The 22595-nt window shown below is 43.3% G+C and overlaps 1 protein-coding gene across 3 annotated transcripts in view; it reads left to right on the top strand.

Moving 5' to 3' along the window:
• NUP214 (nucleoporin 214) overlaps window positions 1-22294 on the top strand; it is a 101399-nt gene extending 79105 nt beyond the window's left edge. The window contains exons 30-37 of one of the 3 annotated variants that reach the window (XM_088453318.1): window positions 707-777; window positions 3269-3425; window positions 4985-5134; window positions 16387-16558; window positions 17651-17814; window positions 17918-17942; window positions 20453-20533; window positions 22170-22252. In XM_088453318.1, coding sequence (XP_088309444.1) covers window positions 707-777; window positions 3269-3425; window positions 4985-5134; window positions 16387-16558; window positions 17651-17814; window positions 17918-17942; window positions 20453-20492 — 779 coding nt within the window. In that variant the 3' untranslated portion in view covers window positions 20493-20533; window positions 22170-22252. Of the gene's footprint in view, window positions 1-706; window positions 778-3268; window positions 3426-4984; window positions 5135-16386; window positions 16559-17650; window positions 17815-17917; window positions 17943-20452; window positions 20534-22169 lie in introns of all 3 variants that reach the window. The other 2 variants (XM_088453319.1, XM_088453320.1) reach the window with 2 other exon arrangements.
• The last annotated feature ends 301 nt before the right edge of the window (window positions 22295-22595 follow it).

Below are 22595 nucleotides of genomic sequence, written 5' to 3' on the forward strand. Positions count from 1 at the left end.
GGCTGCTAGCCGTGGCGCCTCTGCTGTTCAGCTCTGTAAGGCGGCCACCTGGTCTTCCATTCAGACCTTTTTGAGGTTCTATGCGTTTGACACCTTTGCCTCTCAGGATGCATCCTTTGGGCGCCGGGTTCTCCTATCAGCACAGGAGCGTCCCCGCCCTTAGTTGGACTGCTTTGGGACATCCCCAAGGTCACCCTGTGGACCCCTATGGACCCTGAAGTAGAAAACAAGAGATATGGTAAGAACTTACCTTTGTTATCTCTGTTTCTACGAAGTCCATAGGGTCCACAGGGCACCCGCCCTGACGCACCTGGCTTCATATGGGCTCTGTGACTGGTCACCGGTTTTCCGTCTCCCATTTCTGTGAGTATGGTTCTTGTGTGTTCCAGTCTTCCTTCTCTCTGTTTCGTCTCCTCCTCCGGCCTGGGCTGCTTACCAACTGAGGTGCCTGTGGCTCGGGGGCGGGGTATAGGGGAGGTTGGACCCAAGTGCATCCTGGGAGCAGCTAAAAGCTTTAACTCCGTGGTGCCCGAGGATCCAGGATCCAGCTATACCCCAAGGTCACCCTGTGGACCCTATGGACTTCGTAGAAACAGAGATAACAAAGGTAAGTTCTTACCATATCTCTTGTTTTTTCTCCTAAAACTTAAATGTAAAAGTTTTAATCTAAAAGGAAGCAAAAATAATGGTTAATTTGTTTTGTCAGGATTTGGCTCCAGCTCTTCTGGATCAGTATTTGGCCAACCACAGAATAGCGGCACAAATGTCTTTGGACAGGTATAAATGACTTCTGATTTTCTCTTCCGTTAATGGCAGTGTTCCCTCTTAGACCCTCACTGTTCATTTTATACAGCACCAAGTAAACTGACGGCAGCTTTCTGTTCTGGAAGGTTGTGGCTGTCAAAGGAATTCGCTTTGCCTATGTGTGAGTGTGGTACTAAATTGGCTTAAGTCATTTTCTAGTCCAATATTTCTTTTAATATATAATTTTATTATATTTATTTCTTTAATAAGTTGTGTCGTGGAGCCACATGGGCTATAGGGCTACCAAACTCTAAAAATTTAATGCATTTGTGGCCAAAGATGTCCATTTTGGACGTAAGGTGTTTCTCACTGCAACCGAGTGAGCATACCCTCTATGCTGCAGCCCTGTGAGCTGGGTCCATTGTCCTACAAAAGGATAAAAGATGAAACAAAATTTTACTTTTTGCGTTAAATCTTTTTATGGCAGCCCATTGGGAAACCCTTCTGCGCTGTAGTTCTTCTGTTCAAAGTTTGCCGAAATTCAAGTAGATGAAATTTCTTTGTTTCTTCTCCGGTTCTGTTGTGCGGGGCTTGGTTAGAAAACCATGGAGTGTTCAACACGATGATATGGCCGAGGGAGAAGTTGGCACTTTAGAATATTTAGAATGCCTATGTCCCCAAAGAGGCTATCTTCACAGTGTTCCCTAATCAATTCCGAAAGACAGATTTAAATGTAGGACTATAATTTGGCCAGTAGGTGGCACTGATAAGTTTCAGTCTAAGGCTGATGGCTTTTTCAAAATTTTAATTTGGCAGAACTGATATTAAGGTGCCTACACAGTTGGCGATGTGCTCACGATCCGATATTGTGTCCGATTTCCCCTTGAACTCTCCCCAGCAGCTCCCCATCAGTCGTGGGCACGATTTGGAGTGAATAACTGTCCAATGTGACAAACGATCTATCGTGCCTCCTAACTATTCCAGTGCATCATGACAGAGATTGTCAGATCTGCCCTACAGCATGGCAGATCTGAAGATGTGATGTACGACCTGCAGGGACACGCATCGGCATCGTGATCGTGAGTGGACACTCAGATTTGGGCATATTTTATACGATTTGTCGTCACGATATGTCGGAATCGGGCAAATCGTGTAAAATATCGCTAAGTGTGTAGGCACCTTTATGTTAGATGTTTCTCTGCATGGTAATCCCTATCAGTGTGTGGGACTATGCAGTGTAAGCCCCTACCTTTTATAAACCGAGTAGGGTGCCTTTTAATGAATGCAGTTCTAGGTCTTATGTGACTCTATGATCAATTCTCACTGTCATTAGTTTACTCCATCGACAACCATATTTTCCCATCACTTCCACCATGTGTCGTCTTTTTGTCATCGGGATGTGAGATGCACCAGAATACATGTTTGTTCACAGTTAGAGCCCAAACTTTTAGCCAAGTGTGAAATGTTTCTTAAATAATTATCCTGACCAATATAATTAGTATATTTGTGTCCACATACAGCTATCCTCAAATCGTGCCTAATAGCCCCGTTTAGCGCGCCATGGACTTTGCGACTCAGATTCTCCAAAACACTAATCTTAAGTACCTAGTACACTATATGCGAACAACAAGGCAAAATTGAGGAAAAAGTAGCACAATTGAGGAAAACGTATGCAGTCTGTATAAAAAGGCAAAAGACCGTTCCGATACGAGCAAAACGCGCCATGCATAGTTATGCTGTATCAGCGACTTTTTACTTAGATTTTTTTTTTTTTGTTGCAAAGGTATAAGTAAAAAGTCGCTGATACAGCATAACTATGCATGGCGCGTTTCGCTCATATCGGACCTGTCTTTTGCCTTTTTATACAGACTGCATACTTTTTCCTCAATTTTGCATCTTAGTTCACTTATTGTGTACTAGGTACTTAGATTTTTTTTGTTGTTGCAAAGGTATAAGTACTTAGTACACAATAAGTGAACTAAGATGCAAAATTGAGCAAAAAGCAGCAAGTCTGTGTAAAAAGGTCCAATACGACCGAAACGCGTCGTGCATAGTTATGCTTTATCAGCGACTTTTTACTAATTCTTTTGCAAAAAAAAAAATCTTCTCCTAATTACCTAGTAGACTATAAGCGAACGAAGACGTAAAATTGAGAAAAAAGTACACAGCTCCGGAATCGCACCAGGCGCCTTCCTCTGTATGGCGTGAAATGAATAGATGTATAAGGACACATCGTTGCCTCCCTTTATCTTATTTGCTAGTTTAAAATCAAACTATATGGGTGTGTCATTCTGTACATAGAACTTAGCGCCTCCGTCACCTGCGCACGGTGGACCTGGACATTTTGTGGGTTGAACAATATTTTGTACCATGCACTCGCGTCCTTTCTGACGCACGAGGCATGAAGTAATAGAATATAATGCAGTGTTTTTCAACAAAGTTTCTCTTCGATATGGGAGTACTTCTGTTCTGTTTTGCGGCACATTTACTGCTGAATAATATCTCTCGTCTTTGTACTCGGCAGCCATCTTCCTCTGGTGGGGGTCTCTTTGGTGCAAGCGGCAGTAGCACGACCAGTGGGGGTTTCTTCAGTGGTCTTGGTGGCAAACCCAGCGAGGAAGCTGCCAACAAGAATCCTTTCAGTGCCCCTGGGTCTGGATTTGGTGTGCCCAGCGCATCCAGTAAGTATGAGTACTGTGCTGTGACCTCTCTTTTATATTACCGACCTCTAGTATTGAACATGCAGACTCTTTGGCGTAATTGTTATATTATAGATCCCGTTCATTTAACTACTGAAACGTGCAACAGCAACTAACAGTGTATTTAATCCATGTTGTAGCGTTTGATGGTATCCCCTCTATTGTGTAGTTATTGAGGTCTGTGATAGACTTCTACCTGCTCCAATGGGCTCCAGTTAAAGAATTTTCACACCTATAGTTGCTACATGTTGTGGATAGGTAATAGCCAGGGTATGCAGTCTGGAAGCCGGCGGACCTAATCCCGACAGCCGGCTTCCCGATTGTCATATCCCGGCAAGGGTCTAAAGACAGGCATCGATATGCCGACGCCTGTCATTAGACATACACCGGGAGCCCGGTATCCCGATCGAAGTGACGCTGGGCGCAGATAGCCGCGGGGGGGAGGGTTAGGTTTAGGGTTCCCGAGGGGGACTTAGGGTTAGGCAACCCCCGGGAGGTTAGGTTTAGACTAGGGGAAGGGTGGGTTAGTGTTAGGCACCCCCGGAGGGGACTTAGGGTTAGGCACCCCCAGGGGGACAGGTTTAGGCGGCGGGGAGGGGGGATTAGGGTTAGGCACTGGGGGGAAGGTTAGGGTTAGGCACCCCTAAGGGAGGGTTAGGTGGGTAGAAATAGGTTAGTATATACTTACCTATGGATGATCGGGATTTCTTCCTCTGCCCGGGATGCCGCTGTCTGGAATCCAACCGCCGGGCATGGGTCCGGCAGTAAATCATACCGATTCCATAGCCAGGACTTGTACGATAGTCTTTGTTAATTTAAGCTGAACCTGTCATCGGCTCATAACAGGAGGTTATAGTTTTGCATCTTTTTTAGATGTACTTGTGTTACTACTGAAGTGGAAAATGATAGAACTAAACCTATCTGAGATGTAGGAACCTCAGGTGTCAGCCAACCGCTGGGCTATGGAGAGATGGGTGAATGAAAACAACTCTGTAGATCTTGTTGATACATTCTTAGGTGGGGAATCGATCGATCGAGTGCGAGAGCCACAAAGTGACTCCAGAACGACCAGACAAAGTCACTGCGCGGCCAGCGTTTCCGCTAACTTTCCTGTACACCTCAATAGGGAGTAAGGAAAAGTTACCGAAGATTGCCTACCGTAATAGATGGTAATGTGCACCGTCGGACATCACGGTGAGGGATTGGATTCCCCACCTTAAAATGATTGAACTTTGGTTAACTAAAGCCAAATATCTAAATTTTAAATGTGCTAGAATCAAATCACTCCAGAGTAATGCATTATAAAACTAAATTTTTTTAAAAAATGTTATATTTGAATGGCTCTCATGATGATGTACTGCTTGTATTTAGTAAACAACACCGATGAATGGTGTAAGATCAGCACTACAATATTAAAATTTTTAATATTGTAGTGCTGATCTTACACCATTCATCGGTGTTGTTTACTGCCTACCGTTCAATAAGCACTGATTGCGCGAAGGGCGTTTCTGGTTGTCTTATTTCTCTCCTCCCTTTCGCAGACGCCAGCAGCCTGTTCGGTAACAGTGGGGCCAAGACTTTTGGCTTTGGTAGCTCCACGTTTGGCGAACAAAAATCCTCAGGCACATTCAGCGCAGGAGGTGGGAGCGTATCCTCCCAGGGATTCGGCTTCTCTAGCCCCAACAAGACAGGTATTGTACCGTTGCGATGAACTCTCCTTGGCAGCAGCGGGTTCTTCCCCTTCTCATACAAACACTATGAGGGGTATTCAATATGAAACGTTAACTTCACTGCCGAAGTTAACGTTTCATATCGGAGTTTTTTCCTGCGTTAAAGTATCGGGCGTGCTCCCGCTTATCCCCGTATTCAATGTAAAATTAACGAAAACGGGAAACTCTGAAGTTGGATTTGCGTAAAGTTACGAATTTTTCCTTAAAATAATTGTAAGACCCCCCTAAAGTTGTTAAAACATGGGGAGATCACTATGGGTACCCCCCGTTTTAGCCTGTAATTGAAAGTCGGGGATTTAAATAGCCGCAGCAGGTGTTTTTTTCCCGACATTGAAGAAGTGATGCAGAAGAGCACTTAGGTTATTTTTTTCGTTTTTTTAAGTGGTCCCATCAAATTTGGGGTACATGAAAATGGGTACTAGCATATTTTGATGTCCCTAAAGTAAATTTTTTAAAATTCTGCATTTGTGCACCTGCCGCTATAATTCTATTCTAGAAAACACCTGCCGCTATAAATCTATTCTAGAAAACACCTGCCGCATACATGCAGAATAGCCCTGAACCTATTTCCCTATTGTTTAACAATTTTTCCCCATTTTTTTTTTTTTTGCACCCCAATTTTTCAGTTAATTTTTTGGGGTGTCCCTATTTTTTATTTAACTTTTTTTGACACAGTTCTTTTTTAAATGTCATTCACAGGGGTGCAGGCTATTTTTTTTAAGCCTGCACCCCTAAACCCCAATTCTGCACTTTTTTTTCGACACCTATTCAATGGTGAAAAGTTATCACCGTTTTTTATCAAAGACTTTTCAAAACTGCGATGTCTTGAAATTGAATAGGGTGTAAAAGTAAAACCTGCGATAATGACGTCATAATTGCGATATTAACACAAAAACGATGTTATCGCACCCATATTGAATACCCCTGTATATGTTTCTTACCCTCAGTCTGCGGCTCATCAGAGAACACTTACCCCCAAGTAGCTGAGACTTGCTCCTCATTACTGGTGCAGTGGTCCAGGCTCTTTGCACCATTAATGAGGTGGCTGAATCAGTGGAAGAGCCCTATGGCTGAAGTGTTTTATTGAGCGACCCCAGTGTTATTGGCTCCTGGAACCCTAAGACCCATGTGTTTTAACGAGCGCAAAACAGAATAGTTTTTTCATGTACTGTGTTATACATTGCACAATTTCTCCCTTTAGTGTATGCAGAGATTTTAACGTAGCGCGCCAATAGCGGTTACTGTGTTGGCAATCGTCAGCAACCAATTGTAATTATAGAGGCTAATGATTACTTGCCGATGTTTATATGGTAATTGAGTCCAATTGGGGAAAGCACGCCTGCACAGGGGAACCACGTACAGATCTGTGGGGTGTCGAGCAGGGGTGGGCAATAAGCGGGCACTCCAGCTGATGTTGAACTACAAATCCCAGCATGCCTTGCAACAGTTTTAGCATGGCCAAATAGCAAAACTGTGGCAGGGTATGCTGGGATGTGTAGTTCTACAACAGCTGGGGGAGCTGCTTATTGCCTACCCCTAGCGTAGAGGATAGATTAAGGCCATGTGAGGTCTAATCAGCGTGAGGTCACATGACAGTGTTCCATTCCAGTGGTTGAAGGTGACTAGAGAGCCCCCATGTCACTGTGCTTACTGGGAGGGGGGTGGCAGGATGCTCACACTCGCATAGAACGGTACTGCTACTCACAGCTCTGATGCTACGTAAGATGCAGCTCCTTGTGCTAGTGATCTGAAAGGGCGGAGGTGCTACAGGTCATGGACAATTGCTTTAAATTTCCATGATGAATGACTGTTGGGCAGTGGGAAGACATTACCAGCTTCTCCCCATTCTCCATGCTGTGGCATCTTGGCACTAGCCTTTACCTGCCCCTGTGCATGAGGAGGGGTGAGATCTCACTACTCCAGACGTTGCTTCCTCGGTCATCTGTTCTGTTGTCCCTCAGCTGGGGTTTCCCTGCACAAATAATAGCCATACACAGAAGACTAAGACTATGCCTGGTTACCAGGTGTCTCCTAAAGTGATAAATAATGAAAGGGTGACTTTCCTTGTTGTGTCATACGTGGGGGTATCTGACCCTACCTGTTACACGTTCCTCGCTGTTGGGACGCTCACCTGCACAATAACACTTAAGTGCACAGCGGCCCTATCTTTCTTTAGTTCTGTAAGATGATGAGAAACACGTTTTGGAATTGAACTATGGTCACGATCATCTCAGCCACATGGTAACGTTCAGCGCTTATGCTATTGCTGGACACCCATTGCCTGATAGGGCTTGTAGTTCACCAGCGGCTTTGAGGCATCGTTATTTGCAGATTACTACTGGCCAATAAGGAAAGTTATGCTAATCTGTCTTCTGCTTGCTAAATGCAGAGTTCCCCAGCACTCTGAGGTCTGTACCAACCATGCATTGGGCTTTATATGTACTATCTTGTGTGTCACATCCACATCTGATTTGGTAGTTATTCATGGGCTGTGTATGACGTTTGCTCCCATTTCAGTCCTTTCGTATACTTTGGGGCACAAGAAGCTCAGAATGAATTGAATACATACCCAAGGCGTTCTGTATGTTGGTCCTCATGAAATGTGTCTCACGGAAGTCGCCATGTAAATGTGTAGGCAGCCGTGTATTTCAGTTTAGTCCCTGGATGTCTGGGCAAACTTAAGGCAAGTAATGTACTTTGTGTTCCTGCATCAATGAGCCTTAAACCAGTCTCTGAACGTCTAAAGCTGGCCATACAGATGTGCCACCTCTGCGCGCTACAAGTCATGTTAAACATAATGCGTGAGTGCCGTGCGAATCTGTAGTGCCGAGCGTCTTTTCTCGCGACTTTTCATTTGATTAAAATGATATATAGCATGCCTATATTCTGTGTGCGACTACAGTTATAGCTGCATGCCAAATGCTGCGTTACTGTGTTACTGGCTGTGACGCTGTAACGTAGCATTTGGCATGCAGATACACCCGCAGTCACACACAGAATGTAGACATGCCGCATATCGTTTTAATCAGCAGAAGCTGCATCACTGTGCGAATAAGACGCATTTGAAGGTAAAAAGTCGCACAAAAAGACGCTTGGCGCTACCGAGTCATGCGACGCCATGGCGCGACTAGAAGGACTGTTTAAAGCGCAAGGAAGTAAGATGTAGGAGGACACAACTGTGCACCTAAGGATGATCTTTTCCAACCATTCAACTAGGTGGGTGGTTAGAGCGAAAATGTGATATGTATGGGCGCAAATGACAATTGACCTTTTGCTCCCAAACACTGGGCAACAGACGCAAACGGTCGGTCAGACAAATGGGTTAAATCCGTTTGAATTCTTGGTTAAATCAGTCATTAGCTCCCATTCATTACTAGGTTTTTGTTCCAATCGGCCAACTCGTTGGTTGATTGGACAGATAGTTTTGATGTGTGTGTGTGTAATAGTTTTACATTTACTGGGTCTTAGTTTCTTTTACATATGGGGCATAGGTTAGCTTTGGTGTTGAGTATTAGGGGCTGATTCTAAGTCGCAGGGATCTATGCGACTAATGCTGTCGTAAAATGAATGGGCGACACTGGTTCCGCTTGCACACACACACAAGCACCCGCATTAGTAGAACAGATGCCCACATTATAGCATAAAGTAGTAAATCAGGCGGCTTCTGCGGCTGCCCCCACTCCAGCCACTTTGCCTGTGTCTCAGAATCAGCCCCTTAAATGAGGATGTGAACAGCGTATGCTGTGGACGCCCTGTGGAATCATAAAGCTGCCAGCTCGCTGTTCATTGGCTCGGAGTGATCACATGAGCTTAGTGTGACAAGAAGCCACGCCTACTGCTGATTCTAGCAATGCCCCTGAGGAACTCGGCAAAGAAAGGGAGTATTATAGGTTTACAGCTGACTCCTGTCCACAATGGTGCGTATAGTAATAAGTTTACATTAGCAGTTAGACTTTCATTTAGGCTTTTACCCTTGTACACTTTTCAAAACTGCGTGAATGTTACGCATTAACTGTTATGGTCCAACAAATAGCATTGTCTCCCTTTTAAATTACTTAATGCTAAGACAAAAAAAACAATTGTTCTAATATGGAGCAGTCTTTCCTAGCATTGGTAATCAAAGTATACAATTTAAAATGATATTCATACAGTTCCAGTTGTAGGTTAAACCACCAATATTTACCTACACATTTACTTGGCACGTGCCTGATACAGAATACAAGAACGCTGTAAAGATGTAGCTATGTCTGTCTTGGTTGTATTTTTCCATTCCTAGGTTTTTGTGTCCCATATTAGTGTTTGCCTTTATGTAAAGTGTACCCAGTGCTTACACAGCGGTAAGGCAGCCATTTTCATGTTACAGGTTCATAGGGAGCTGATGAGCAGCAAATACGTGAATAAGTGACATCACGAAAGCAGGCATGTCCATGTGATGTCATTAGTTCGCAGTGAACGGTCGGTACTGGCGTAGTAAAGGGACTGCCTCAATGAGCCAACTGTCAACTGTCTCCTCTTCCACATGGCTCACTGACTGGTTAGATGACCTAAGGGAGGGGGGGGGGGGGGGGGGGGTGAATATGTCCCCGGCATAATCTTTATCATGAAGATATGGGATTTACCTTGGCACAGAAAAGGTAGCCATTGCTTTCTGGCAGAATAAAGGCATTTTGGCTGCTGAAAGAAAGTGTAGAGATGGCTAACTCTGTACTGTATTTTGGTGCCAAGTTTGTCCTGGAAATCTAATGTGAGGGACTGTCATGGAAAAGTCCTGTTATTTATGTGACTGCTGTGAGGTTCATTTACTGTTGGTGTGAAGACCCTGCTTCCCATTAAGCGGTTTCACTGACAACTCGATTTAGCTGAAAAGAAGGTCATTGACTGGGACAGTTATTTCAGGGACTTTGGTGCCTCGGTTATGGTCAACGTGCCACAACCGAAAATCATTGGTGATCAACTCAATGTTGAAGTTGGCGAAAGGCCTTTTATTAAACGCAAAAACAAGGTGGAGAGGATTCTTACACAGCAGATAGGTATTTGGGGTATATGGTGGAGGGGATTCTTGCACAACAGATGGGTATTTGGGGTATATAGTGGAGAGGATTCTTACACCACAGATGGGTATTTGGGGTATATATTGGAGAGGATTCTTATACCACAGATGGGTATTTGGGGTATATGGTGGAGAGGATTCTTACACCACAGATGGGTATTTGGCGGAGAGGTCTCTTACACAGCAGATGGGTGTTTGGGTATATGGTGGAGAGGTCTCTTACACAGCAGATGGGTTTTTGGGGTATATGGCGGAGAGGTCTCTTACACAACAGATGGGTGTTTGGGGTATATGGCGGAGAGGTCTCTTACACAGCAGATGGGTGTTTGGGGTATATACTAATAGAAAAAGAGAGAAAATGTCCATAGTGGTGCACTAAATAAACATGCATAAAACATAACTTTTAAGCGTGTGCGTGTGCGTGTGTGTGTATTATCAAAGACTAAAAAGCGAAATTATTAAAAAAGTTTAATGTGTGTAGTGTAAGTGATTCAATTAAAAATTGCGTGTGCTACTAAGTCATACAGTATCCTATTAATGGTGTTAAGTATAGGAGCGCATATCTGATTATACCAGTATTGGCCTGATACCAATTATGAAATTAATCTCACATATGTACAATATACGTAGACCGGCTACTAGAGTTGACATATAGTAAGTTGATGTATGCTGTGCATTAGAGCATGTATAGAGGTGTTAGTTGGTGATCGAGGAGAGAAGATTCTTCTCCAAGACTTGATCTTATAGATACGTAGTTCTTCACTTCTATTTTTGACCAAATTCTCTGACAACATGTATATTATGTACTTCTGTTCTATTGCTGCAGCGCTGACAGCAACAAAATTTATATTTATCATCAGTGCATGCTTCTACCCTCAACATCCAATTCAGATGATATCATATCATTTCCACTTTATAATTTTCCCACAATATATTGCAGCCTTTTAATATGTATTGTAGATTATCTGGTCTTACACGGTGACCAGCGCATGGATAGATGGGAAAAATTTATGCAAATAAGATATTTCTACTTCCACTCATTAAACTGGATGTGTATTTCTTTATATGCTCAGTCACATGTCTCAGGAATTTCCTTCACAGAACTATATTGTGTTCTGTGATCGCTAAACTACAACCAACTAACAAACAAGTCAATACAATTGGTACTATCATTGAAATAATATCATAATATCAGATCAGCTGACAATAGTTTACTACACCCCGCGTTACAATATACATCTCTCTATCATCATGAATTATATATCTCGGATGTTAACGCTGGGATGTAGAACTATTATAACAAGGACACAGTAATGTGGAGCGCCGCTGACCGACGCGGCGTTTCGCTATGTAGCTTTATCACGGTAAGCCGAGCCGCTTACCGGAAGTTTCTTAAATACTCCCGCATTTTCTTGTGACCAATCCAAAACTACTAGAGATAGTCCTCCAATCGGATAGCTCCATGTATCCTAATGTCTCTCCCACTCTCTAGGATTGACATATATTCCACGCCCCTATTACTAATGATGATGTCCCACGTCTTTCAGGCACAGCTAATCGGGCCCAGATAAACATCTAAGTAATAATCGCTGTGATCAAATTCCCATCATTGTATTAGTGTGTGTCATAGTAAACTATGCTATAATTGATTATTACAAATATATGTAATTCCATACAGTAGAGTGGTAACAAGACATTTATATTATGTTTCTCATTCAATTACTCAAACATAGGATTAGTCCAGGTTTGGAGGAAGATTGCAGATAAAGGGATTCCAAATGTTCTGGATAAGAAAATCATTGAAAATTCTTTCAATGGAATATGTTTGATGTATAATGGAATTCATTTTAAGATTTCTACATATGCAAGAAAAGTATATATATGCCGCAATAAGATTGACCAAATCATTTTATAAGTTAACCATTATATTCATATTGATATACTATAAACCCTACATTATTAGACAGCCTATATAAAAAAATAAATTATAATGATAAATATATGAATCATATTTTCGTCTCAAAGTCCTACTTTCTTATAATGTAAATTAGAAGTGCTGTATATAAATTAAATATAATATTTATAGTCCATAGAGAGATGTATATTGTAACGCGGGGTGTAGTAAACTATTGTCAGCTGATCTGATATTATGATATTATTTCAATGATAGTACCAATTGTACTGACATGTTTGTTAGTTGGTTGTAGTTTAGTGATCACAGAACACAATATAGTTCTGTGAAGGAAATTCCTGAGACATGTGACTGAGCATATAAAGAAATACACATCCAGTTTAATGAGTGGGAGTAGAAATATCTTATTTGCATAAATTTTTCCCATCTATCCATGCGCTGGTCACCGTGTAAGACCAGATAATCTACAATACATATTAAAAGGCTGCAATATATTGTGGGAAAATTATAAAGTGGAAATGATATGATATCATCTGAATTGGATGTTGAGGGTAGAAGCATGTACTGATGATAAATATAAATTTTGTTGCTGTCAGCGCTGCAGCAATAGAACAGAAGTACATAATATACATGTTGTCAGAGAATTTGGTCAAAAATAGAAGTGAAGAACTACGTATCTATAAGATCAAGTCTTGGAGAAGAATCTTCTCTCCTCGATCACCAACTAACACCTCTATACATGCTCTAATGCACAGCATACATCAACTTACTATATGTCAACTCTAGTAGCCGGTCTACGTATATTGTACATATGTGAGATTGATTTCATAATTGGTATCAGGCCAATACTGGTATAATCAGATATGCGCTCCTATACTTAACACCATTAATATATATATATACTATTAAAAGTTATGTTTTATGCATGTTTATTTAGTGCACCACTGTGGACATTTGCTTTCTTTCTATTAGTATTTGATCCAGCAATGTGTCTGTGGTAGCACCCCCACTCTTCCGAATTGAGAGATAACGATAACTGTGGGGCCTATTTCAATATAATAGAAATACTTTAGGGCATATATGATGTCTGGTGCAATCAGAAAACTTGTTCTACTGTTTGGGGTATATGGCCGAGAGTTCTCTTACACAGCAGATGGGTGTTTGGGGTATATGGCGGAGAGGTCTCTTACACAGCAGATGGGTGTTTGGGGTATATGGTGGAGAGGTCTCTTACACAGCAGATGGGTGTTTGGGGTATATGGCGGAGAGGTCTCTTACAAAGCAGATGGGTGTTTGGGTATATGGTGGAGAGGTCTCTTACACAGCAGATGGGTGTTTGGGGTATATGGTGGAGAGTTCTCTTACACAGCAGATGGGTGTTTGGGGTATATGGTGGAGAGGTCTCTTACACAGCAGATGGGTGTTTGGGGTATATGGCGGAGAGGTCTCTTACACAGCAGATGGGTGTTTGGGTATATGGCGGAGAGGTCTCTTACAAAGCAGATGGGTGTTTGGGTATATGGTGGAGAGGTCTCTTACACAGCAGATGGGTGTTTGGGGTATATGGTGGAGAGGTCTCTTACACAGCAGATGGGTGTTTGGGGTATATGGCCGAGAGGTCTCTTACACAGCAGATGGGTGTTTGGGGTATATGGTGGAGAGTTCTCTTACACAGCAGATGGGTGTTTGGGGTATATGGTGGAGAGTTCTCTTACACAGCAGATGGGTGTTTGGGGTATATGGTGGAGAGTTCTCTTACACAGCAGATGGGTGTTTGGGTATATGGCGGAGAGGTCTCTTACAAAGCAGATGGGTGTTTGGGTATATGGTGGAGAGGTCTCTTACACAGCAGATGGGTGTTTGGGGTATATGGTGGAGAGGTCTCTTACACAGCAGATGGGTGTTTGGGGTATATGGTGGAGAGTTCTCTTACACAGCAGATGGGTGTTTGGGTATATGGCGGAGAGGTCTCTTACAAAGCAGATGGGTGTTTGGGTATATGGTGGAGAGGTCTCTTACACAGCAGATGGGTGTTTGGGGTATATGGTGGAGAGGTCTCTTACACAGCAGATGGGTGTTTGAGGTATATGGCGGAGAGGTCTCTTACACAGCAGATGGGTGTTTGGGGTATATGGTGGAGAGGTCTCTTACACAGCAGATGGGTGTTTGGGTATATGGCGGAGAGGTCTCTTACACAGCAGATGGGTGTTTGGGGTATATGGCGGAGAGGTCTCTTACACAGCAGATGGGTGTTTGGGTATATGGCGGAGAGGTCTCTTACACAGCAGATGGGTGTTTGGGGTATATGGTGGAGAGGTCTCTTACACAGCAGATGGGTGTTTGGGTATATGGTGGAGAGTTCTCTTACACAGCAGATGGGTGTTTGGGGTATATGGTGGAGAGTTCTCTTACACAGCAGATGGGTGTTTGGGTATATGGCGGAGAGGTCTCTTACAAAGCAGATGGGTGTTTGGGTATATGGTGGAGAGGTCTCTTACACAGCAGATGGGTGTTTGGGGTATATGGTGGAGAGGTCTCTTACACAGCAGATGGGTGTTTGGGGTATATGGCGGAGAGGTCTCTTACACAGCAGATGGGTGTTTGGGGTATATGGCGGAGAGGTCTCTTACAAAGCAGATGGGTGTTTGGGTATATGGTGGAGAGGTCTCTTACACAGCAGATGGGTGTTTGGGGTATATGGCGGAGAGGTCTCTTACACAGCAGATGGGTGTTTGGGGTATATGGCGGAGAGGTCTCTTACACAGCAGATGGGTGTTTGGGGTATATGGCGGAGAGGTCTCTTACAAAGCAGATGGGTGTTTGGGTATATGGTGGAGAGGTCTCTTACACAGCAGATGGGTGTTTGGGGTATATGGCGGAGAGGTCTCTTACACAGCAGATGGGTGTTTGGGTATATGGTGGAGAGGTCTCTTACACAGCAGATGGGTGTTTGGGGTATATGGCGGAGAGGTCTCTTACACAGCAGATGGGTGTTTGGGGTATATGGCGGAGAGGTCTCTTACACAGCAGATGGGTATATGGTGGAGAGTTCTCTTACACAACAGATGGGTGTTTGGGATATATGGCGGAGAGTTCTCTTACACAGCAGATGGGTGTTTGGGGTATATGGTGGAGAGGTCTCTTACACAGCAGATGGGTGTTTGGGGTATATGGCGGGGAGGTCTCTTACACAGCAGATGGGTATATGGTGGAGAGTTCTCTTACACAACAGATGGGTGTTTGGGGTATATGGCGGAGAGGTCTCTTACACAGCAGATGGGTATATGGTGGAGAGGTCTCTTACACAACAGATGGGTGTTTGGGGTATATGGTGGGGAGGTCAGTTATACAACAGATGGGTATATGTTGGGATTCTGGTGACTTATGGTTTTGGGGGAAGTACCAGATAGCAATGCCAAAGCTTTAAGGAATGTTATAAAGCAAAACTTTGCAGAAGGGTCCATCATGTACTCAGACCCTTGATGCTCCTACATAACACAATGATTGGCATGAAGCCGGCCTTCAACAGCTGAAAATAAATCAGAAGTACAATTTCATCGGCCCTGAACCTGGTGCGCGCACACAGTGTGGGCAGCATGTCAGGTTGTGCAATGTGACGTAATAAGAGACCGCACATCACCACCTGAAGCCATACTCCGCTGAATTCCTATGGCCCAGGGAAATGGGCACCTGTGATCTGTTCTAGTTGCAATACATCAATTCCGGGAAGCAGACGGTCAGTATAAATGCCGGGGTCAGCTAACCAGCCAGTCAGCAATGAGGAAGAGGAGATCGTTGGCAAGTGGTTAACGGGGGAGATGTATGAAACCTTCCAAAGAGTGGAGAAGTTTCCAGTAGCAACCAATCAGCTTCTAACTAGCTTTTGTCAAGTGCATTCTATAAAATCATAGGGAGAAGCTGATTGGTTGCTCTGAGTGACAATGTATCAAACCTTCTACAATGAGGCAGTTCCTTTATTACGCAAGTACCGTACTGATTCACTAAGGTCCAGCTCACAAAGCAGGAACCACTGCATGTGTGTGTGTGTATTATATAATATATAATCTCTAGTAGTGCATATAATGTTTGTGGCAGTACATTGATTGTGCCCCTGCCACCAGGCACCTAGTCTGTGTTGATTTGGCATAGAACCCCATGTCTGCCATTGCCATTGCATGTGATGTGTTTTCCCTTGTGTCTCCCCCCTCTTCCCTCCTCCTCTTTTATTTTGTTTGCCTCTGTTTTGCTCAGGTGGGTTCGGCGCTGCTCCGGTGTTTGGCAGCCCTCCAACTTTCGGGGGATCCCCTGGTTACGGAGGGGTGCCAGCATTCGGTTCAGCCCCAAGTTTTGCAAGCCCTCTGGGCTCGACTGAAGGCAAAGTGTTCGGCGAGGGTACAGCTGCAGCTAACACAGGAGGATTTGGGTAAGGACAGGACATTTTATCCTATTGCACACTACAGTGATATGTATTTAAATATTTTGTGTAGTTTATTATTGACACTCGATGACTTTTGTCTTTTATTAACGGTGACATGCTGCATATAGGTATTGGCTATATATGACTTTGATGCAACAAACTTTAAAGAGAAAATGCCACCAGGTTCAACATTCACATTTCATTTATCAATCAAATAGTGTCTTATGCACTATGAATTTAAGAGAAGAATAAGTGCCCCCCCTCCCGTGTCCCCATTCTCCTGGGAGAGAGATTGCGAAGTAGCAAGGTCTCCACTAATGGTGCAATCCCGTTTCTTACTTAAGCTTTAGACGTGTGCCTTCATGCTGTCGCAGCGTGAATGTCCTGAGACATAGAAGAAGTCGGCTAGGAAGAAAGCGTAGCGCCCCCTGCGGCTCAGCCCTGAGCTTTTTGCTATAAGCTGGGTTCACATTTACCCGACTTTGTGGGCCGTCCATCCCTCGCGCCGACCGAGCGTCTGCTTTGGTAAGCTATACACACTTGCCAATCGGCTGCTCGATATGCCTGGCCTGACACCACAACTGGACGGGCGTTTAAATCTGCTCGTCCAGTTGATATGTCTGTGTCGGCGGGTGCTGTAGCCAGTGTACGGGCAGTCAGTTGGTTGCCCGTACAGACGGCCAGATGCACCGATATATCTTTGATCTATATCGGCATCGGCTGTGTTGCAGAGCCGTCCTGATATATCTGAATTATGTCGTTATACGCACCCATCGATTCACTATCAATATTTTGGTGGTTCGATCAAATGATAGATCTACTAGTGTTTACTCAGCTTTAGAGAGCTTACTGTTTTGCATACATTTTTTTTTTGTTTGTTTTTTATGTTGTTGCTTCTGTTCAAGCCCACAAATAGCCAATGAGGTCTTCATCTCCGTTTTGTGTCTACCATCGGTGTTTCTGATGGCGTTCAGTCTGATGGTAGAATACTTTGTATAGAGATTTGTATCGGCCATCGACTATTAATTTTGTGCTTTTTGTTTTATTGATCATTTCTGCCTCTCTGATCTCTCCCAATAACATCCCACCAAATTGCAGGTTTGGAAGCAGTAGTGGCAGTTCCACGTTTGGTAATCTGGCCAACCAGAGCGCCCCATCCTTCGGTGCTCTGTCCCAACAGGGAGTTGGTTTTGGGGGGCAAAGTAGTGGATTCTCTGGGTTTGGTTCTGGCAGTGGTGGAGCAACGCCAGGAAGTGGCGGAGGTACGTTACTCGTAACAATTAAGCATAACTGCGGCATCACTGTATTTGTACCTTTTTTTTATCCTGGTCAGACAATAACCCTGGGCTGTTCTTTGTTTTGTAGGTTTCCCGTTTGGGGTTTCAAATCAGTACGTATTCCCGACCATGTCACACTTTGCTGGGATAACGCAATGTGTAGGATAGGGCAAAGGCTGGGGTGTAATGTAATTAGGATGTTTGCTGTTTCCTTATTCCTTCCTTACTATGCAGACACACGTGGAGCAAAAAGCAATTGATATGTAATAGCAGAGGATAAACTACTATCTCTGGTCTTTCATTGGATATTGAAGATCCTGTAGTCCTACCTTTTTAGGATGAGAGAGTCTGCCTCATAGAAATCATCTTCTCCTTTGTCAGTCTGGAATTATAAAGGGTTTCCACCTTCAGGCAGCTCTTATTTCTGGATGTGTTCATGCCATTCTACAACACTAAATGCATGACCTTATTTTCCTGGCTCTCTTCTGCGGTTTAAACAAAGCTTTTCTATGACCCGGACAGAGTTGTTTGTTTTCGTGGCCCTTAGATATGATGCAGACCAGCTATCAATAAGCTAAAGTATCCACAGAACAGTCCTGCGTTGTATCCAGGAGCAACTATATAAACACCTCTACTTTCAATGTATTCCCACAAGGCAGTGAGGTAGTGTGTGGTCGGACCCAAGAGCTACGATAGGGAACAATGCTGCCTGATTTTGTAAATGCTTGACTGAAAGTCACAGGAGGCAGCCAGCGAGATAAAGCAATGCTGAATAGTCACCTGAAGATGGAAAACCCCTTTAAAGCTGCAATCCCATGAAAATGATGATTATGTTTTTAACATAAATCACTCTGGTTGTCTATAAAAAAGACACATGGTATTGTTGATATAGTGATAGAGACACTGTCGGCTTGCTAGCACCAGAGCCGGATCATCCATTCGGCAACCTAGGCTCGTGCACCGAGGAGCCCAGATTACTCTAACCCCTTCTTGACAAAGGGTGGAATTGGGCCCCAAAGTAGCATGGTCCTCTTTCGTCCTATTTGGGGGACACTGTAGACTGTGGGTTTAGAAGGGAGGCTGAAGAGTTAGCACTATATAGTAATATCTAAATCAGGCTCTGCACAGAACATCCCACACCCATTTTCTCTGCTAGCATTTACACAGAGGGAAAAAAATAGGTTCGGATGATTGGCGCTACTTTCCTTGTGTAGTCTATAAATGAACCAAAAAAAGGTGCAGCCTGGAATGATCGGAATTTTCAACAGATATCCGGATGAAAATAGTTTTGTGTGTAGAAATATTCTGGCGCTCCCAAGGATCAATGTTTTTATAGGGAAGAGAGAATGGAAAAAATAGAAAAATATATAGTGTAAAACTGTATTAAAAAAAACAAAAAGAAAGTATATGACCACATACTCACCCTTTACAGGTGAGATTAGTACAATGGACACAAATCAATACCGTGGTCCTACGGTGGTTGCAATAGCAACGATGAATCGATCTGGATGGATCTCAAATCCTGACAGTAGTCGTTATGTGGAGAAAATAAAACATGCCTCCATAGTGCAAATCCGTTGTCATCAAATTAGAATAATAGTAAAAAATATCCTGCTCACCTTATTCCAATTTCATAAGCACTTTAGACATTCATTTTAAATCCTGATGTCCGTCAGTAATAAATAAAAATATATTTTAAAAAAAATTATTTTATTTACTTTACAATAGAATATCACATATGGCCATACAAAAAAAAGAATTAGTAAAAATATAAAATATATAGATTATAAAACTATATAGTACCAGACCATAATGTAAAAAATGTGATGAAGACACTAGTAGCAGCAACGCGTTTCACAGACGCTGTGTCATCAGGCTGAGGTCTGGCACTATATAGTTTTATAATCTATATACTATATATTTTTACTAATTCTTTTTTTGTATGGCCATATATGATGATGATCTATTGGAAAATAAATAAAATTATTTAATAAAATATATCTTTTTATTTATTACCGACGGACATCGGGATTTAAAATGAATGTCTAAGGCGCTTATGAAATTGGAATAAGGTGAGCAGGATATTTTTTACTACTATTCTAATTTGATGACAACAGATTTGCACTATGGAGGCATGTTTTATTTTCTCCACATAACGACTACTGTCAGGATTTGATATCCATCCAGATCGATTCATCGTTGCTATTGCAACCACCGAAGGACCACGGTGTTGATTTGTGTCCATTGTACTCTCACCTGTAAAGGGTGAGTATGTGATCCATATACTTTCCTTTTGTTTTTTTTAATACAGTTTCACACTGTATATTTTTCCATTCTCTCTTCTTCCCTATAAAAACATTGATCCTTGGGAGCGCCGGAATATTTCTATACACAAAACTATTTACACAGAGGGAGCAACCAGGTGTCAGGTGAGTCTGGGATGAGCTCGAGGGCTGAAATACCAATGTTTTCCAGCTCAGAGACTACCCCAGAGACATTTTGCATAGGGAAGACTGGACTATCAGAGGACAGCCTAGATTTATGTTAAAATGGTGCAAAATTTCCTGTTTTATAAAATAAAAATGTGGGATTGCAGCTTTAAGTGACACCAATTTTTATTTAGTAGATTTTTATCTTCAAGACCAAGAGATTTTCATCCGTGAAACATCAGCCAAAGCATTCCTTATTCTTTAATATTACATACGTAAGTAACAATTAACGTGACCGTAGTAACTACATGACTTGTGCCAGCATCCCAAAGGTGTGTCCTCAGAGCGGCTTTAAAGCTTTACGAGCCGGATAATCTGATACAAAAACGGACACCGCATTGATCATTCACAAATTTTGGCGCGTTTTACCTATAGACCCAGCACTGATTTGGTAAAGCCAGAGTGACAACTTAAGTGTATGGCTGATTGTAAGTAGCAGTGGTTTATACCGTCATTTGGAGCATTCAGCCACCATGCTGGCTCACTAATACCAGTTATACATTTTTTGACCTGTACTTCTCACATAATTCATCTTCCTCCATGGTCTGTGTTATGTATTTGAAATATCAAAAACAAAGTATGGTTTTCTGGACTTCCCCAGAATGATGCAAGATAAAGAAACACCTCCCACCTAAGTAGCTGTTTCCAGGAGGATGTAGTTGACATCTCGGAGCTCAGAATCCTGACTCTAGGGGGCAGGCATTAGCATTAAGCTGCGGGAGGGGAGGGTTGGGGTTAGGCTGTGGGAGGTTAGGGGGGAGGGGTTAGTGTTAGTACACTTACGTGGTTGTGTTGGGATTCTGACTGTCGTACCTAACTCGTTTCCAGATGCCAACTATCTCTCTCTAGGACAGATCAGACTGAGCTGCACAGATTTAATTAAATATGAATAAATAAAAAAAAAATAATAATCTGGTTTACGGTAGAACCTAGTAAGGAACAGACTTATCCAAAAGGTTGTGTACAGAAATGGCTTTTATGTACGAATTGTTATGTTACTGAATTTTTTAATGTGTTCTTTTGCACACCATTTGAGAATATGGCCATTTAAAGGGTATGCACTGTATCAAAGCAACAACTGAACCAGTATTAAATTACTCTAAGGTGCAAGATTTTTTTTATTTTTTTTTACTTTATTTGGTGCCAACAACGAAGTGACATCATAGCCGGCCACAGGTTTCTGTTTACACACAACACACAGAGGGCCTGATTCAGAGCCGGGCATTTTTTGTTTGGGATCGGCCTCTTGGCCGCTCGCATAGCTGTGGGTGACCACCCACAGCTATTGCGAGCGGCCATGATGATGGTCGCGATGGTCAAGACCAAGAGAGATTTCGGCTCTAACAGAGCCGGGATCTCTCCACTGACATCACGAGTGATGTCAGTGGGGCCGGCCCCAAACGGCAGGCGTTCTCATGGGAACGCCTCCGTTTGGGCAACCACCCCTCCCGGTCCGCCCACCAAAGAGCTGTCACTCAACATAGATAGCTCGCCCCCTTTGTTGCGAGACCCAGAGCGACGGATTGCCTGTCGCTAGCCGGGTCTCGCGCACGACGGAGCCGGCTTCGTCGTGCACATGCGCTGTCGGCCACCATCGACCCGGTTGCGAGCGCTCCGCTTGCGACCGGGTCTGAATCAGGCCCAGAGCTCATAGAGGGTAGTGGGGAGGGCGGGGGGGATTCTGCACAGGTCTGTCTATTGATAGAGGGGATTCCTATTTATATTAATCAGTATAACAAGGTATTTTGGTTCTGCTTTATCCAGTGTATATTTTGTTTCTCTCCCCCCTCCTTTTCTTATCACCTGTTACTGGTGTCTGCTCCCCTAATGCTCATGTTTGCTCTCCCGCAGGTCTTTGTCAGGGTTCGGGGGTGGCTGGAGGGGCTAAGCTGAGAACTGCGGAGAGGAGGATGGCGACTCGCATTCCCTGCGTTCTGTATTTGCTTCTTGTCATTTCACCGCTGTTCTGCCTCTCAGAAGCCACAATAACACCTTCATCATGTACCAAGCACCCTCTTGTCATCGGCCGCCCCTCATCCTAACAGACACAACATTTGTATAGCAGAGCGTTTCCTGCGCTTCTTAATAAAACGTTTCCTGTTTTCAAATTGTTCTCACTTTGTGTTTGTTATACTTCTCTTGGGTGATGGTTCCTCTTCTATTGGCAGCCTGAATGGTACTAATAACTGACTCCTGAATACAGCGAGAGGGACAATGGCCCTGACTCAGAGCCGGACGCTCTTTGTGAGCGCTAGCTCTGAATCAGGGCGGCCTTTT

The sequence above is a fragment of the Taudactylus pleione genome, unplaced genomic scaffold (assembly GCF_031769625.1).
Source record: "Taudactylus pleione unplaced genomic scaffold, aTauple2 ptg000579l, whole genome shotgun sequence".
NCBI lineage: Eukaryota > Metazoa > Chordata > Amphibia > Anura > Myobatrachidae > Taudactylus > Taudactylus pleione.